The 20021-nt window shown below is 39.6% G+C and overlaps 1 protein-coding gene across 5 annotated transcripts in view; it reads right to left on the bottom strand.

Moving 5' to 3' along the window:
* Positions 1-20021, bottom strand: part of MIA2 (MIA SH3 domain ER export factor 2) — a 96106-nt gene that overhangs the window by 58899 nt on the left and 17186 nt on the right. For 3 of the 5 annotated variants that reach the window (XM_003263733.3, XM_030813807.1, XM_030813797.1), the window contains exon 1: positions 4281-4892. In XM_003263733.3, coding sequence (XP_003263781.2) covers positions 4281-4343 — 63 coding nt within the window. In that variant the 5' untranslated portion in view covers positions 4344-4892. Of the gene's footprint in view, positions 1-4280; positions 4893-17328; positions 17430-17533; positions 17753-20021 lie in introns of those variants that run through there. The other 2 variants (XM_030813792.1, XM_030813795.1) reach the window with 2 other exon arrangements.

Here is a 20021-nt window from a genome sequence, read left to right as displayed (position 1 = left end):
GGCTTTGGGTTTGGAGTTTGAATGTCTCCACCCTACCTCTGTGAGTCCCTTCTCTTATGCGTAATGAGAATAATGCTGTCTAAACATGCCAGATAGGTGCTCAATAAATGGTAATTACTTCTATTATCTCCTCCAAAGACCCTGATCTTCTGACCATGGCCTTTCCACATTACTTCTCCCCACAGCAGACCTTCAGCACAACACAGCCTAAGGCTGTTGCTGTTGCTTCTATATTTCACCTTTCCCTGGGTCAGCTCATTACTCATCCTTACCTAATGGGGTTATTCTGCTCTTTGTTACCAGGCCTAAGATATTACTTGATCAAAAAGAAAAGGGGAAAGGTAACGGGAAAAAAGAAAAATGCCATTTTAAGAACAATCTGAAGTATGATCGGGTTTGATTCTTTTCAGGCTTTAACCCAAAACCTCTACAGCAAATCTTCCTTGAAGGCCCTTTCTGCCTATAAGAACAGTGTTTAACAGTTATTTTCCTCTCCAAAATCTTTTATAACTCTAATCCAAATATGTACTCCTTCCAAGGTACTAACTATACTTCATTAACCTGTACCAAACAAACCTGATCATACTTCTAAAAAATATCCCTTTACCCTGATCTCTGCTTCTGCCTCTCCCTACATTACCCTAGTTACCAGTTCACAGAAATCTAATATCATTACAGGCAATTAATGATAAAAAAAAAATACTTATTTTTGCCATTGGGGAAAAAAGGCATTCAATACACAATACCAGGGAGAAAAGTTTTCTGCACAGTTTACACATTTTCTAAGCATCTTACTTTTAGCTAACGTATTCAACACATAAGATGCACACTATCTCAAAAATCGTGTAATCAATATGACCTATGATACTCTACTCTAAAAGGCAATTCCAAAAGCATCTCTCAGATCAAATACGTAAGTATCTTTAGTACAATAATATTTCTTAGATTCAATCACATTTTATCAGCTCTTCTCTTCTAAAAGGATATGGTAAATTCTAGTTTAAAGCACTGAGCTAGGGCCGGGCGCAGTGGCTCATGCCAGCACTTTGGGAGGCCAATGTAGGCGGATCACATGAGGCCAGGAGTTTGAGACCAGCCTGGCCAACATGGCAAAACCCTGTCTCTACTAAAAATACAAAAATTAGCCAGGCATGGTGGCAGGCACCTGTAACCTGTAGTTCCAGCTACTAGAAAGGCTGAGGTGGGACAATCACCTGAACCTGGGAGGCAAAGGCTACAGATCGCACCACTGCACTCAAGCCTGGGTGACAAAGCAAGACTCTGGACTCTGTCACAAAGGAAAAAAAAAAAAAAAAAGGATTAAGGAAACACAGAAATTAAGGAATAATTTTTTAAAAAAAACTTTTTTTTTTTTTTTGAAGACGGAGTCTCACTCTGTTGCCCAGGCTGGAGTACAGTGGCACTGTGTAGGCTCACTGCAACCTCCGTCTCCTGGGTTCAAGCAATTCTCCTGCCTCAGCCTCCTGAGTAGCTGGGATTATAGCTGCCCACCACCATGCCCGGCTAGTTTTTATATTTTTAGTAGAGACAGGGTTTCACCATGTTGGCCAGGCTGGTCTCGAACTCCTGACCTCAGGTGATCCACCTGCCTTGGCCTCCCAAAGTGCAGGGATTACAAAAAAAAAAAAAAAAAAAAAAACTTTAAAAAAATAAAATAAAATAAAGCCTTGGGCTGGTTAGATCTGGTAGACTGTAAACTAGTTCAACCATTGTGGAAGTCGGTGTGGCGATTCCTCAGGGATCTAGAACTAGAAATACCATTTGACCCAGCCATCCCATTACTGGGTATATACCCAAAGGACTATAAATCATGCTGCTATAAAGACACATGCACACGTATGTTTACTGCGGCACTATTCACAATAGCAAAGAGTTGGAACCAACCCAAATGTCCAACAACGATAGACTGGATTAAGAAAATGTGGCACATATACACCATGGAATACTATGCAGCCATAAAAAATGATGAGTTCATGTCCTTTGTAGAGACATGGATGAAACTGGAAAACATCATTCTCAGCAAACTATCGCAAGGACAAAAAACCAAACACCGCATGTTCTCACTCATAGGTGGGAACTGAACAATGAGAACTCATGGACACAGGAAGGGGAACATCACACTCAGGGGACTGTTGTGGGGTGGGGGGAAGGGGGAGGGAGAGCATTAGGAGATATACCTAATGCTAAATGACGAGTTAATGGGTGCAGGAAATCAACATGGCACATGGATACATATGTAACAAACCTGCACATTGTGCACATGTACCCTAAAACCTAAAGTGTAATAATAAAAAATAAAAAATAAAAAAATAAAAAAAAAGACTGCTAATCAGTACAGAGTTTATTTTCTGGGGTAATAAAAATGTTGAACTGGGCTGACAGTTGCATAACATAGTGAATATACCAAACAAGCACTGAAATGGACATTATAAAAGGATGAATTTTATGTTGTGTGAATATATCTCAATACAAAATAATTTTTAAAAATAAAAAAAAATTTAAAGCAGAACAATGTTGCGCCATCCTAGCCCCCGGGCCAGGGTACTCGCATTTAGCAAAAAAAAAAAAAAATAACTGTGCAGGTGAAGGTACAACGCACCAGACTAGAGAAAACTGCAAAATCTGGCTGCATTTCTCCATGTCCCTGTAAATTGGCAGTCCTATAAAAACTAAATGTTAATTATTATTGTTTTTACTGAAGAAAGGGAAATATGCTTCTCTTTCTATAAACCCTACCTCCATGAATAAGTTACCACAGCCAGAAACCTGGGAGTCCTAGATTCCTTCTCTCTCACCCCTCACATGCAATCAATAAAGTCAAACATATTTTAGCTCTTAGAGGCTATTTCTCCACAAAGTACCCTCTTTCCTATCCCTACTACTGTCACCTCTCCCTTAATCCCTATTTCAAGTTTTGTTTCCCTGACATCTAATCTACATGCTACTATCAAGAAGAGCTTAAATTTTAAACCAAAAGTCTAACTACGGAAACGCCTTCAACAGCTCTCCAACACCTACAGCACTTGGAACCTACTTACATCTCCGGCAAGCATCACTGCACATCACTCCCTAAGCCCACTTTACACTCTAAGTAATACAGCTCCTAGTTCCCTGCACACACTGTGCTGTTTCCTGCCTCCTCTGCTTAAGTTATTTGCTCAACCTGGAAAGACTTTCCTAACGCTCAAGAAAATGTAGTGTCTCCCACTCCTCAATTTCCCAAGCACTTTGAGTGTATGCTTAGGTAAGCACTTCATCAGTTCTACTTCGTACTATTTTTTTTTGTCTTCTCTCTCTTAACAGACAACATGATGCTAGTGGCCAAAACTAAGTCTTACTCCATTTAGAATCTCCATAAAGGTACTCTTTTCTTATTAAATACAAACATATGCATAAGCACTAGACAAACTATGAACTCATAAACACCATGGCAACACTACCTTTAATTCACATAACAAGAAAACATAATTGTTACGTGAATTAAATTCATAATTGTTATGTGAATTAAAAATAATTTCCTCAATAATTAAGTGGTCTTTTTAAAGATTTAATCCAGTTTTTAAAAACACGGCGACATAAATGCTCCTACACATATCAACAAAGATACCTAGAAACACTTAAGGAGAAAAATCTCTACAACCTAATTATAAACTAGACCTGAAAAAAAAAAAAAAACAAAATTTGAACGCTAGGAGTTTACTATCTCTAGACTGTACATTAACAAGACAGAAGCGAAGAACAATTTCACTCACGATAGAGCATCTCAAAAGGACATTCTTTACCAAAAAAAAAAAAAAAAATGCAGAATCAAAATTTCAACTCCCCGCCCAACCTCAGGTGTCTTTTCAAGGTTCAACGAGAAGTTACATCACTAAATGTGACTAATTTAAAGGAACAGTCCTCAAGTTTCTCACAGTCGAAGGAACCACGTGTCTCTGCTCAAAATAAACAACATAGCGGAGAGGCTAATTAGTTTTAGGAATCGGGAAACATTTACATCTTTGCAAAGTCCAGCTATGCAAGTGCTTTCTTCACCTTCCCAGAGCCCCAGGTCCTCCTCCATCACACAAAAACCACTCAAGCGCCCTACGAGCCTGACTACTGCCTCGAACACAGGCCGGAGCCGGGCAGCAGACGAGGACTGGCCTCTGGACCTCCGACCACTGCGGCTTAGACCCCAAAGCCGTTCTACTGCTTCCTTCCCCCGGCGGCTCCCGCGACCCCTGCGCCACGTAACACTCATCGGCGCCTGGACTCACCCTGCGTAGCTCCTCCAGGACCAGCCCCAAATACGGTTGAGGGGTAGCCCCGGGCTCCTCCATAGCGCCAAGGCTGCTCTCGTGGTCGCCACAGTAACCCCGGCCTGTCGGGGCCACAATAAACGGCAGAGAACACACAGCCTTCGGTCCGGAACCCGAATCCGCACCCGGCAACCGGAGCGGACCACTGCGGAGCCGGCTCCGGGGGGAGCTGGGGGACGGGGGCACCCACAGGCCTCACAGGCCTACGCTGCCCATCCCGACCCTCTTGTTCTACTTTACATCCTGAGGCAGCGCAGGTCCGAGCCCGACCCGCACAAGCCTGAGACGTACCCTGTCCTCGCCACCCCACCCCTCGGTTTGGTTTCGGCCGGGCAGCCGCGAGCAGGCGGGGAGGCGCGGACAGCCGCAAACTTCCCCTTCTTCGCGCAAGCTTCGCAGACGTGTCCCGGTCGTTCGCTCTTAAAGGGGCCGCCGCTCTACCTAGCGAAGCCACCCATCCCTGGTAGTGGAGAGGCTTGGGACTAGAGGATGGGATTCAGCCTCATACTCTGCGCTGTCGTGTGAGCCGCACAACCCCAAAGACTAGGGCTATGTCCTAAGGTCCCCCGCCTCGGGTGGCCGCGGTGGCGGCGACGGCGGCGAGGCTTCTCCTAGAGGCGTCTCGGCGCAACCCCGCCCCCTCGACCCAGGGGCCGGCGCCAGGCCCAGCCCCGACACCCAAGGCTTTCCTTCCGCAGCCTCGCTGGAGCCTGCCGTCTGCGCCCTGCAGAAGTCCTGACGGCGGCGTACCCCGGGAGACCCCGGCAGCCCTCGGCAGCCCTGAGAAGCCAGCCGCCGCCGTCATTCCAGTCAGAAAAATGGCCTGCGGGGCACGCGCCGGTGCGCCCTGCCAACCATGTCCGGACTTTGGACTTTGGACAGGAAGGCGTCCTGGCTGAGCTGTGGTCTGGTCAGAGTTTAACCCGTCCCACGCAAGAGAACCTCGATCGGGTTTCCTCGCTTACCTGAGTCACCTGGGGCACTTGTTAGGCCCAGCTGTCTTCAGTTCCATTAGCGCCCAGTTACCCAAATGCTAAATCAAATCCCCGTAGACCTTGGCCTGGCGCGGCGCGTGCTGTTTTCCTCCGAGAAGAGGAGCTAAAAGTAGCACCTCGCCTTATAAATTTAGGACCCTATTTTTAGGACCGTCGAATAAAGTGCCAAGTGCTGGATTTGTTCGTAGGAGACAGTTTTAGCTGACGTAGGTGTAAAGGATAACCCATCTCATATATATGTCTTCCTTGCCAGCATAATCATTCTCATTATATTCTGCCTTCTCACTCAAGTCTTTGGTGAAGCAACTCAAAAAGGAGCAGATATTTCCTCCTAAACAAATCACCCAAAAGAATTCAATAGATGAACAAAATCTTAAATCCTTAGGAAATTTTCCTGATGTAACCTCTTGTAGCAACGAATTGTTATGCCATTTAAAAAATCAAAAACTGGCCCAAGTTCACAGCAAGTGATTTTTCAGGACCAAAATGCGGCCTAGCTTTTCAGAACTCGGATTGCTATTTCTCTTTTGCCACATCAGCCTGAGGAGTTTCAGGAAATGCTAATATCAGAGTAGCCGAAATTGCTTAGTAATTCTCCATTGTTAAGGTATAAGGTATTACACAACTTTCATACGTGTTAGACAGTGTGTATTAAAATTACACTATGTGAATAGTTTATTAAAGTCAAAACAGAAGCATAATCAAACTTTTATCTTTAGAATTTCACAGACTCCTAGAATAATATGTATGCCTCAATTGGAACATTGTATTACTCAGTAAAAATTCTTCAATGTGTCTGAACATTTTCAGGAGACTCCAGAATTATTTTCAGGTTTTAGAACTTGCAGAAAACAAAAACAAACAAAAAAAACCTCCCTATGCCCTCCCTAAGTCACTCTATGTCCCTCTCCAATTTTCAGTAATTACCATTCCAAATATTAAAAATACTAAGGACAGGATAAAATGAAAAAAAAAGAAAAATCCAAGTTTCCCCCATAGCAAAAACACAGTAAAGCTTAAGAAACTTAGTGCAAAACTCCAAACCTCATTTTTTTTCAGTATGCTTAATAGTTACAAACTCACCTCTTCCTCTGGACTCTTCAATTCCATTTCTTGAAAAGCTCATACTAAAATTTCCTAACATGTAAATAAAGTTCTACCAGGCACCTCATATCCTTGAGAAAGATTTCAGATTCTAATATATCCTGCACTCTTCTGTTTCCACACTGTGATCCTGTTTTGACAATTTGTGTGGTAAAGGGGTGCTACAGGTGGAGTTGTGACTGCCAACCCATAACCCAATTTCATGGACCTCACTCGTTAAGTATACATATATACTCACACACATATATACGCACCTATATATGTTTTTTAAATGTCGTACATATTACTACCCTCTTACAATCTATAATTGAAAAGAAAAATCCTGAATTTGATAACTGATAAAAACTAAAATGTTTTATTCTATAGCCTATTCATATAGAGTACATGATCTCTATCATTTAAAAGATATTCAAAGACTGTCCTCCATAAGTAGACATGGGATTTTTTTGGTCTTATATAGTACCTGTTTTAAAGCAGATGTTAGAACAAATGCTGTTAGTGTTTGTGATAGATACTAGAAAACAACCGAGGACATCGGAAACATGCTAACCAGTAAACTTTGTTCACAACCTAGACAATGATTTCCCCATGAAGGGCCCCATTGCACAGCTGTAAGTACTAGTTACTCCCTTTTAATTAAACAGGCAGTGTCACAGACTTTAAGATTTACTCCTTTGGAAGAAAATCAAAATTGTGGAGCCACATCTTTAATCTCTGTACTAATGATGTAAGAGTTGTTCTCAGAACAGGTAGTTCAATCAGGAACTACCTGTTGAACAATAGCTGGGTAATTTCCATTGTATGTTCTGTGAATAAATGAAGCATTCTACTTAAGAATATATAAACGTTAGAACTCAAAGAGGCTCCTCAATTGTAAAATAGAAAAAAAAGTAGTGTTAAAAATAGAACTACAATTCGACCCAGCAATGTCATTACTGTGTATATACCCAAAGAAAGTAAATTGTTTAACAAAAGACACATGCACTCTTATGTTCATCGCAGCGCTATTCACAATAGCAAAGACATGGACTTACCCTAGGTGCCCATCAATGGTGGGTTGGATAAAGAAAAGGTGGTACATATACACTATGGAATACTATGCAGCCATAAAGAATGAAATCATGTTCTTTGCAGCAACATGGATGCAGATGGAGGCCATTATCCTAAGTGAATTAACGCAGAAACTGAAAACCAAATATCACGTATTCTCACTTATAAGTGGCAGCTAAATCTTGGGTACATACAGACATAAAGATGAGAAAAATAAACACTAGGGACTCAAAAATGAGGGAGGGAGCAGGTCAAGGACTGAAAAACTACCCACTGAATACTATGTTCACTATCTGGATGACAGAATCAATAGAAGCCCAAATCTCAGCATCACGAAATAACCCTTGTAACAAACCTGTACATGTACCCCCTTGAATCCAAAATAAACATGGAAATAAGAAAGGAAGGGCCGGGCGTGGTTGGCTCACACCTATAATCCCAGCACTTTGGGAGGCCAAGGTGGGCAGATCACTTGAGGTCAGGAGTTCCAGACCAGCCTGGCCAACATGGTGAAACCCCGTCTCTACTAAAAAATACAAAAAATTAGCCAGGCATGGTGGTGTGCACCTGTAATCCCAGCTACTTGAGAAGTTAAGGCAGGAAAATCGTTTGAACCCAGGAGGCGGAGATTGCAGTGAGCTGAGATCACAACACTGCACTCCAGCCTCAGTGACTGGGTGAAACTCTCAGAAAAAAAAAGAAAGAAAGAAAAGAGAGAGAGGAAAAAAGGAAGGAAAATAAAGGAAAAGAGAAAATAAGAGAGAAGGAAAGGAAAGGAAAAGAAGAAAGAAAAGAAAAGAAAGATGCTGGGCATGATGGCTCAAGCCTGTAATCCGAGCACTCTGGGAGACTAAGGCAGAAGGATTCCCTTGAGCTCAGGAGCTCCAGACCGGCCTGGGCAACATAGTGAGCTCTCGTCTCTACAAAAAATTTAGGAAAAAAAAACAAAAAAAATCCACCAAGATCAAGTTGGCTTTATCCCTGGGATGCAAAGCTGGTTCAGCATATGCAAATCAATAAACATAATCCATCACATAAACAGAACCAAAGACAAAAACCACATGATTATCTCAATAGATGCAAAAAAGGCCTTTGACAAAATTCAACAGTCCTTCATGCTAAAAACTCTCAATAAACTAGGTACTGATGGAACGTATCTCAAAATAATAAGAACTATTTATGACAAACCCACAGCCAATATCATACTGAATGTGCAAAAAGTGGAAGCATTCCCTTTGAAAAGTGGCACAACACAGGGATGCCCTCTCTCACCACTCCTATTCAACATAGTGTTGGAAATTCTGGCCAGGGCAATCAGGCAGGAGAAGGAAATAAAGGGTATTCATTTAGGAAAAGAGGGAGTCAAATTGTCCCTGTTTTCAGATGACATGATTGTATATTTAGAAAACCCCATCGGCTCAGCCCAAAATCTCCTTAAGCTGATAAGCAACTTCAGCAAAGTCTCAGGATACAAAATCAATGTACAAAAATCACAAGCATTCTTGTACACCAATAACAGACACACAGAGAGCCAAATCATGAGTGAACTCCCACTCACAATTGCTACAAAGAGAATAAAATACCTAGGAATCCACCTTACAAGGGATATGAAGGACCTCTTCAAGGAGAACTACAAACCACTGCTCATCGAAATAAAAGAGGATACAAACAAATGGAAGAACATTCCATGCTCATGGATAGGAAGAATCAATATCATGAAAATGGCCATACTGCTCAAGGTAATTTATAGATTCAATGCCATCCCCATCCAGCTACGAATGACTTCCTTCACAGAATTGGAAAAAACTACTTCAAAGTCCATATGCAACCAAAAAAGAGCCCACATCGCCAAGACAGTCCTAAGCCAAAAGAACAAAGCTGGAGGCATCATGCTACCTGACTTCAAACTATACTACAAAGCTACAGTAACCAAAACAGCATCGTACTGGTACCAAAACAGAGATATAGACCAATGGAACAGAACGGACGCCTCAGAAATAACACCATACATCTACAACCATCTGATCTTTGACAAACCTGACAAAAACAAGAAATGGGGAAAGGATCCCCTATTTAATAAATGGTGCTGGGAAAACTGCTACCCATATGTAGAAGGCTAACTGGCTAGCCATATGTAGAAAGCTGAAACTGGATCCCTTCCTTACACCTTGTACAAAAATTAATTCAAGATGGATTAATGACTTAAATATTAGACCTAAAACCATAAAAACCCTAGAAGAAAACCTAGGCAATACCATTCAGGACATAGGCATGGGCAAGGACTTTGTGAATAAAACACCAAAAGCAATGGCAACAAAAGCCAACATTGACAAATGGGATCTAATTAAACTAAAGAGCTTCTGCACAGCAAAAGAAACTACCATCAGAGTGAACAGGCAACCTACAGAATGGGAGAAAATTTTTGCAATCTACTCATCTGACAAAGGGCTAATATCCAGAATCTACAAAGAACTCCAACAAATTTACAAGAAAAAAAAACCCCATCAACAAGTGGGCGAAGGATATGAACAGACACTTCTCAAAAGAAGACATTTATGCAGCCAACAGACACATGAAAAAATGCTCATCATCGCTGGCCATTAGAGAAATGCAAATCAAAACCACAATGAGATACCATCTCACACCAGTTAGAATGGCGATCATTAAAAGTCAGGAATCAACAGGTGCTGGAGAGGATGTGGAGAAATAGGAATGCTTTTACACTGTTGGTGGGACTGTAAACTAGTTCAACCATTGTGGAAGAAAGTCTGGCAATTCCTCAAGGATCTAAAATTAGTAATACCATTTGACCCAGCAATCCCATTACTGGGTATATACCCAAAGGATTATAAATCATGCTACTATAATGACACATGCTCATGTATGTTTATTGCGGCACTATTCACAAGAGAAAAGACTTGGAACCAACCCAAATATCCATCAATGACAGACTGGATTAAGAAAATGTGGCACATATACTCTATGGAATACTATGCAACCATCAAAAAGGATGAGTTCATGTCCTTTGCAGGGACATGGATGAAGCTGGAAACCATCATTCTGAGCAAACTATCGCAAGGACAGAAAACCAAACACTGCATGTTCTCATAGGTGGGAACTGAACAATGAGAACACTTGGACACAGGGTGGGGAACATCACACACTGGGGCCTGTCATGTCAGGGGGGGATAAGAGAGGGATAGCATTAGGAGAAATACCTAATGTAAATGATGAGCTAATGGTGCAGCAAACCAACACGGCACATGTATACATATGTAACAAACCTGCATGTTGTGCACATGTACCCTAGAACTTAAAGTATAAAAAAAAAAAAAAAACCTAGCCAGGCATGGTGGCACATGCCTGTAATCCCAGCTACTCAGGTGCCTGAGGTGGAAGGATTGCTTCAGCCCAGCAGGCTGAGGCTGAAGGGAGCTCTGATAGGGCCACTGCACTCCACCCTGGTTGACAGAGCAAGACCCTATCTCAAAAAATAGAAAAAAGAGGGAGAGAGAGAGAAAAGAAAAGTGCTAAGGGGAATAAATTTTCAAAAGACATCCATTAAATTTTCAGATTACTCTTGCCAAGGCTCCTTGTGGAGATTTGAAAGAGATACTCTCCTTCTCTTTCCATTGTTGAATCAGGAGAGTCAGTGTACTAGTAGCTGTCCAAAATCTGCCTCCTTGGCTGGGCAGTCTGGACTGCGCAGAACTGCTTTTGTAGATTCCTCCTCACTGGTCAGGGCATCTCTGAAGGAAAGGTAAGAGCCCCATTCAGGGGCTTACAAACAAAACCCCCATCTCCCTGGAACAGAGCACCTGGGGGAAGGGGTGGCTGTGGGCAGAGCTTCTGTGGATTTAATCGTTCCTACCTGCCAGCTGTGAAGAGAGCTGCTGATCCTAACAAGAGGGATTCTATCAGCACAGTGCACCAGCTCTGCTAAGGGGCAGACTGCCTCCTCAAGTAAGTTCCTGACCCCCTGCGCCTCCTGACTGGGAGAGACCTCCCAGCAGGGGTCGGCAGACACCTCATACAGGGGAGCTGCGGCAGGCATCAGGCCAGTGCCCCTTGATGAAGTTTCCAAAGGAAGGAGCAGACAGCAATCTTTGCTGTTGTGCAGCCTCCACTGGTGATACCCAGGCGAACGGGGTCTAGAGTGGACCTCTGTAAACTGCAGCAGACCCGCAGAAGAGGGGCCTGACTGTTAGAAGGAAAACTAACAGACAAAGCAACATCAACATCAACATAAAGGACCCCCACACAAAAACCCCATCCAACGTGTCACCAGCCTCAAAGATCAGAAGTAGATAAATCTATGAAGATAAGGAAGAACCAGCACAAAAACGCTGAAAATTCCAAAAACCAGAATGCCTCTTCTCCTCCAAATGACTGCAAGTCCTCTCCAGCAAGGGCACAAAACTGAACAGAGAATGAGATTGATGAATTGACAGAAGTAAGCTTCGGAAGGTGGGTAATAACAAACTCCTCTGAGCTAAAGGAGCATGTTCTAACCCAATGCAAGGAAGCCAAGAACCTTGATAAAAGGTTACAGGAACTGCTAACTAGAATAACTATTTTAGAGAGGAACAAATGACCTGATGGAGCTGAAAAACACAGCATAAGAACTTCGTGAAGCACACACAAATATCAATAGCTAAATCAATCAAGAGGAAGAAAGGATATCAGAGACTGAAGATTAACTTACTAAAATAGGGCGTGAAGACAAGATTAGAGAAAAAGGTATGAAAAGGAACAAACAACACCTCCAAGAAATATGGGACTATTTGAAAAGACCAAATCTGTGATTGATTGGTGTACCTGAAAGTGACGGGGAGAATGGAACCAAGTTGGAAAACACACTTCCAGATATTATCCAGGAGGACTTCCCCAACCTAGCAAGGCAGGCCAACATTCAAATTCAAGAAATACAGAGAACACCACTAGGATATTCCTCAAGAAGAGCAACCCCAAGACACATAATCATCAGATTCACCAGGGTTGAAATGAAGGAAAAAATGTTAAGGACAGCCAGAGGGAAAGGTCAGGTTACCTACAAAGGGAAGCCCATCAGACTAACAGCAGATCTCTCTGCAGAAATCCTACAAGCCAGAAGAGAGTGGGGGCCAATATTCAACATTATTAAAGAAAAGAATTTTCAACCCAGAATTTCATATCCAGCCAAACTAAGCTTCAAAAGTGAAGGAGAAATAAAGTCCCTTACAGACAAGCAAATGCTGAGGGATTTTGTCACCAACAGGCCTGCCTTACAAGGTCTCCTGAAAGAAGCACTAAATATGGAAAGGAACAACTGGTACCAGCCACTGCAAAACCACACCAAAATATAAAGACTAATGACACTATGAAGAAACTGCACCAACTAATATGCAAAATAACCAGCTAGCATCATGACGACAGGATCAAATTCACACATAACAATATTAACCTTAAATGTAAATAGGCTAAATGCCCCAATTAAAAGACAGAGACTGGCAAATTGAATAAAGAGTCAAGACCCATCAGTGTGCTGTATTCAGGAGACCCATCTCACGTGCAAAGACACACATAGGCTCAAAACAAAGGGATGGAGGAAGATTTCCCAAGCAAATGGAAAGCGAAAAAAAAGCAGGAGTTGCAATCCTAGCCTCTGATAAAACAGACTTGAAACCAACAAAGATAAAAAAAAAAAGGGCATTACATAATGGTAAAGGGATAAATGCAACAAGAAGAGCTAACTATCCTAAATATATATGCACCCAATACAGGAGCACTCACATTCATAAAGCAAGTTCTTACAGACCTACAACGAGACTTAGACTCCCACACAATAATACTGGGAGACTTTGACGCCCCACTGTCAATATTATGACAGATCGAGACAGAAAATTAACAAGGATATTCAGGACTTGAACTCAGCTCTGGACCAAGCCGACCTAATAGACATCTACAGAACTCTCCAACCCAAATCAACAGAATATTTTCCTCAGTTCCACATAGCACTTATTCTAAAATCGACCACATAATTAGAAGTGAAACACACCTCAGCAAATGCAAAAGAATGGAAATCATAACAGTCTCTCAGACCACAGTGCAATCAAACTAGAACTCAGGATTAAGAATCTCACTCAAAACCAACTTGATTACTGTTAAAGCTCAGATAAGTTTTCTTTCTAAAATTTCTTGAATTGTTGCTTCCTTCTCTTCATTTACCTTCTCTCCTTCTGGAAATTCTATTCTTGGCATAAGTCTCTTGGCTTGTTCTATATTTTCTTTTTTACTCATAATTTCTATTTATGTTTATTTTCTCTTTTAGATAGTTTCTGTATTTGAACTTTCAAAACACTTATTCAGTTTTCAGTAGTGCTGATTCCAATTTCTTCACACTTTTGGAATCTTAAAAATTAAAAATCATTTTTTTCCAAAACCTTTTGCTTTCTCATAATTTCTTTGTTATACTTAAAAAAAGCTGCCTCCTTTAATTTTCCATTGCTTTTGATGTGATGGAATCATTTAAGAAATATCATTTTAATTTTCAAAAGAAAAATGTAGTGTTGATCCCTAGTACTTGAACATTACAAAGAAAGTATGTTCTGCACAAAATCTACCTGAAACTGCAGTGAATTGCAAGAATTACCTAAAATATTCAGACAAGAAGAAAAGGAAACCTTTCACCTAAATGTAACTGGAAAATTGCTTAAATTTTCCATTTACTACAGCTATTCGAATCTATATTACGGGTGCTTAATAGATACATTCGGATTGTTAGAATCCTAGATCTGGCAGGAACTCTCAGATTATTTAGTCTGAAGATTATGAACTTAAAGCCCTGTAGAGACCAAGCAGTTGACATAAATGTAGGAAAATGGGGAGTCCATGTCTATGTAAGCAAGCACTAACCAACTTGAGTTTCTTTTTGCTCAAGAAAAATTGGCAACTATGTATCACAGTCTTCTACTTTTTCAAGAGAACCCAGAAATTCAGATTTTAATATGAGCTCACCTTTTAAATGTTGACAATTGATTCATAAGTTTCTTAGACAATACAAAGCCAGTTTTGACCAGCAGCTTGTGATCTCATCTCGGCTTCTGATATTGGAGTTTTCAAACTGGAACTCCTTCCCAGACAATAAGTGACTTTCCAAGATCACAAGATAATTAACATAAATTTAAATTCAATATTTTCATGTCTAAATAATTTCAACCAAAATGGTCCAAGTAAAATGTATTTGACTATGTTTACTGAGTCCACAAAAATAAGCATATTTAGTATAGACTTTATTAAATAAGCACTTTATATAAAAGTATCATGTGTTGATCAGCAAATTATCTGTTCAATTATTTAACTTCATTCATATAATTTGTGGAGGAGGGGGTTAAGAGGTCAGCAAGACATACCAAAAAGTAGAATTGATTCCATGGGGAGCTGAAAGTTTTATTATGGACTATTTTGTAATTATCATTATTGTTAGGTTTTCTTTTCTCCTAACCTGGGACAGATTTCTAACTTTTTCTGTTTTTGTTTTATTTGTTTGTTTGAGACAGAGTCTTACTCTATGGCCCAGGCTGGAGTGCAGTGGCATGATCTTGGCTCACTGCAACCTCTGCTTCCCAGGTTCAAGCAATTCTTGTGTCTCAGCCTCCCAAGTAGCTGGGATTACAGATGCGCGCCACCACACCCAGCTAATTTTTGTATTTTTTGTAGAGACGAGGTTTCACCATGTTGGACAGGTTGGCCTTGAACTCTTGACCTCAAATGATCGACCTACTTTGGCCTCCCAAAGTGCTGGGATTACACTCAGGCCTGTAGGCCTGAGTCACCATGCCCGGCCTAACTAACGTTTAATAATCAACATCTTCAACATCAAATCATACAGAATAAATTAATGATTTCTCTGAGCTTATTTATCATGTACTGTCAACTTTCTTGAACCAAGCAAAAAAAAAATTAAGTGAGGAAGCGGCGTCTGAAAGCAAAATGATGTATGTTATTAAGCCAAGTTTTCACAAAGACTCAGTGGCACCACCATCTAACAGGTCCCCCAAGCTAGAAACCTCTTAAGTTATCAGGTCCCTAAGCTGGAAATATGGTATCCTCACTTTTCCTTGTAATTCTCCATGCTGCATTCAGTCAGTCAGTAAATCCAATGATTCTATCTACAAAATATCTATCCAATTTGTCCTTCCAATCATTTTGACTACCACCATTGGATGTTAGGCCAGAGGCTAAAAAATGTGGCTAGTGGGCCAAATCCCACTCACAGAATGTTTTTTTCTGAACTGCATGGTGTTTTATTTTACTCTGAATACTTGCCAGTATTAAAAACTGCGAGATTTCACACACAAAAATCCAGATTTCCAGCTTTTCTTGAAAATCAGAATATCTGAGAAACTAGGCTGAAGGTAAGTAGTACCTTTATCCTTTAGACAGCACATACAATCTCCAGTTGGCTACAGTTCTCACTTTTACCCACACTTCACTGATTTCATTTGAGTTAGTAAACCCTGATTTAGACTTTCGCCATTTCCTCATTTTCAGAACTAACGCAACAGCTTCTTGACTGGACCCCCTGCCTCTGGTCTTTCCCCCTTTAATCTTCATTTGACAGCATTGATAGACTTTATAAATCAAACCTTTTCATTTTACTCCCTGCTTAAAATTCAATAGTGCCCCATCATCTACAAGAGAGAGTTGAACTCTCTGTTATTTGACCCATCTGTACTTCTTCAACTTCAGCCTGTGTTCAATCAAACTCAATAGCTTATTGTGCTCCAAAGTGCCATATTCTCTCCCACTTCACTACTTTAAAAGAGCTCTTCTCAACCTAGAATGCCTATCCTTTCTTTGTCTGGCTAACTCCTACTCTTCCTTCAAAATCAGCTCAAATATGATCTTCTCTGGGACACTCTCCCAGCCTCCTTCTCCCCACCCTCTCTACCTAACACTCCCAATCAATCTACTAGGCAGCTACTCCTGCATATCAGTAGCACCCTGCGACTATTATAGCACTATATTAAAATTATTACTTTTTTATCTGTGTCCTCCAACTAGAGTGAGCTCCTTGAAGACAACCACTATTAAATTTCAGCTTAAAATATAAATAAGAAGATAAAAGTGCTTCCTCAATTATTTCTATCATAGCAGTAGATGAGGAAAGGAACATTTGTAAAAGGCCTCTTATATGCCAAGTACTACAGCTAGTCCTTTTGCAACATCTCATTTAATAGTAAAATTTACAAGTGAAAATAGAATTTGGAATTTCAGTTACAGCTTGGTTAAATTTTAATATATATTAGTTGCTTTTGTACTCCAACATTATACCATTTTGAGGTTACAACTCTCAATTGAATACAAACAAGTTGCTTTTCATTTTCAGTTTTTTTGTTTGTTTGTTTGTTGTTTAGAGATAAGGTCTAGCTATGTTGCCCAGACTGGTCTCAAACCCTTGGGCTCACTCTTCCCTTTTATTCTCCTTGTTACATTCAGTAAAAGGATCCTCCTGCCTCAGCCTCCTAAGTAGTGGGAACTCCAGGCACATGCCACCACACCCAGCTCTAGTTCCTATTATTCCTGAGTTAACTTATTTAGTACATAACTTTCCCTAATTTGAAAAATGGGGAGGGTGGAGTAAAAAGCAAACACCGCTCAAGATCAACATCAACATTAGGGAAATGTTTTTAAAAATCAATATCCTTTTAACAAAACATTCATATAAAGAGAAATCTTACAGGTAAGACGTCATGGAAAGAGAAACATTATATAAACATTGAACAGGGAGGATTCATTCAAACATATTTTGTAGCCACTCTTATATTTAGCAAAATAGGTAAAATTATTGCAAAAGGTTTAAAAGGCAAACTTACCCTTTCTGTAAGAATTACAATTGGTGAAAATGTAGAATTCATGAAATCATAAACATCAATTTGGAATAAGTATTTCAGAATCTGAAACTCAGAAGCATCTTCTGTTGATTTATAAATAAAAATATGTTAGCATGATATTATATAACTTCTGATTCTAATTTCTTCCTTAATTGATGCGTTAGAGAATAAATAACCTGTTTCTTACCTTTTTGAGAAATATAATTTTGAGAAGACAAAGAGTTATCAGTTGAAACCATCTGACTATTTAGCAGGGTATTTTCCACAGATCTGTCTGTCTCCACCAGAGCAGACCCTTCAGTGTCTACTGATGGTTTTGAATTTTCATCACTATCTTTAGAAGATGAGGGTTCAAAATATACTTCTTCGTGAATTCTCGTAGGTAACTCTATGTTAGAGACCATATCTACAAATAAATAAAAAGAAATGTGTTTTTCCAAAATACTTGCTTTGTTGAGGGCTCCCCTTTTGCTTTCTAGGCAAGTCATTTTTCTGAACTTTTGTAGGTCATTATGATACTTCGTTAAAGAAAGGATACACTAAAACATAAATTGTATCCTGTATTAGTTCCTATTGCTAGTAAGATAAATTACCAAAACTTGGTGGTTTAAACAATGCGAATGTATCCTCTTAGAGTTCTGGAAGTCAGAAATTCTAAAACCAAGGTGTTGAAGTTGTCAAGGCTGCATTCCTTCAGGAGGCTCTAGGGCAGAATCCATTTCCTTGCTTTTTCTACTTTCTGGAGGCTTCCTGCATTCCTTGACTAATGGCCGCATCCTGCATTTTCAAAGCCAGCAGTGTAGCATCTTCTAATCTCTGTCTCTCTTACTCTGAGACCCCTGCCTTCCTCTTATAAGGAGCCTTGTAATTATATTAGACACACAAGGATACTCTCTCCATTTCAAGATCCCTAATCACATCTGCAAGGTCCTTTCCACCATGTAAAGTAACATATTCTCAGGGTCTGGGGGTTAAGATATAGACACCTTTTAGGGGGCTTTTAGTCAGCCTACTACATAGCCTTTTCTTTATTCCTCAGCCAAGGAAGAATTACAAAAGCTATATATAATTCTATTCTCTACATGCCTTTGTGTCCTAAAAATTACTTTTAAAAAACCCTAAAACCAACATAACTGTCAACAATTCTGATGTACTATATATGTATATATATAGTACATATAACTAAGAATAAGGCAACACATAGATTCCCTTCAGATTTCATTCCTGCTATGTATGCATTTGTTAAACAGAAGGTGTAATATCTAAAAAAAACTATCAGTGTGGTCCTGAAAAACAATAATAAAGAGTAGTAAGTGAATTGTTCAATGTCTAATTTTGCTCTTTGAACTTATGAGTCTTAACATAGCACTTTGACACTTTCATTTATTTATCATTGTTTAAAAGATGAAAGTCCCAATTGAGCAAACGCATATCAGTAATTTAGTAATAGCACCTGTGGATGATAATACTTAACAAGAGCATACAAATCAGGAGTCTGAATTCAAAGGGATTATCGTACATACAGGACTCAAGTAGTGATCTACAATAATGTTTAATACTATAAGACAAAAAGGATTATTCAATAATTATACTCAAATTTATATGTAGCTATATTGATTATTTTAAAATACTGTTTTAAACTGCATTTGAAATAAATATATAAGAAAAATGAATATTCCCTATACCATTTTCATATTTAATTATATTTTTAGATATTATTTACACAATTAAACCTAATCTTTAAGATTTATATTAAATACAGATATGCTTTTCTTTATCATTGCTTATTAGCAGAATTTTAAGTCAAATAAAATAATTTTTAATATTTAACTGTACTGGGGAAACTCATTATTTAAGTATGCACAATTGGAATCCTTTTGTAAAATAGTTATTCACATTGTAATATAAATAACTGTTCCCTAATTTACCCATTTTGTAAATTCCTAAATCAGTATGTTAGTTTTCTGTAAATGTGGTTATCTCAAGTCTGAGCCTTTCACAAACATAGATTCAAGATCAGCGATTCATCTTGCTTATGCACTATAATTACAGCAAGTTTTCATTTGTTACTCCCTGAAAGAGTTGTTGGAATCTGAAAAGATTGGCTGTTTAACTCTTTCTCTAATATCCAGAAAATAGGGCCTGTGGCTTTATAGAAATCTCTCTTTTAGGATGCTTTTTTAAAAACAAATTTTTGCATGATCTCATGTTGCTTTTCATTCAATTTTTATTTAATATTGTAGTGTTTTGGAATAACCCACTTTGTTAATAAATGACGTCTTTTTTTCTGAAATTTAAAAGAATTTCTGAATATTTTCATAAAAGTTCCTCAAAACTAGTTAAAATTGCAGGAACATCCTATTCTCATTTAACTATTTACCAATTTTAGAAATTCTTCCAGTATCTCTATATGAAATGATAAGTTTTAAATATATATATATATACACATTTTTTTTTTTTGAGACTGAGTCTCACACTATTGCCCAGGCTGGAGTGCAGTGGTGCAATTTCAGCTCGCTGCAACCTCTGCCACCAGGGTTCAAGTGATTCTCATGCCTCAGCCTCCGGAGTAGCTGGGATTACAGGGGCAAACCACCACACCTGGCTAATTTTTGTATTTTTAGTAGAGACAGGGTTTCATCATGTTGGCTAGGCTGGTCTCGAACTCCTGACCT

This window comes from Nomascus leucogenys, chromosome 1a, assembly GCF_006542625.1.
Source record: "Nomascus leucogenys isolate Asia chromosome 1a, Asia_NLE_v1, whole genome shotgun sequence".
Taxonomy (NCBI): Eukaryota; Metazoa; Chordata; class Mammalia; order Primates; family Hylobatidae; genus Nomascus; species Nomascus leucogenys.
This window is presented reverse-complemented; position numbering and strand designations above follow the sequence as displayed.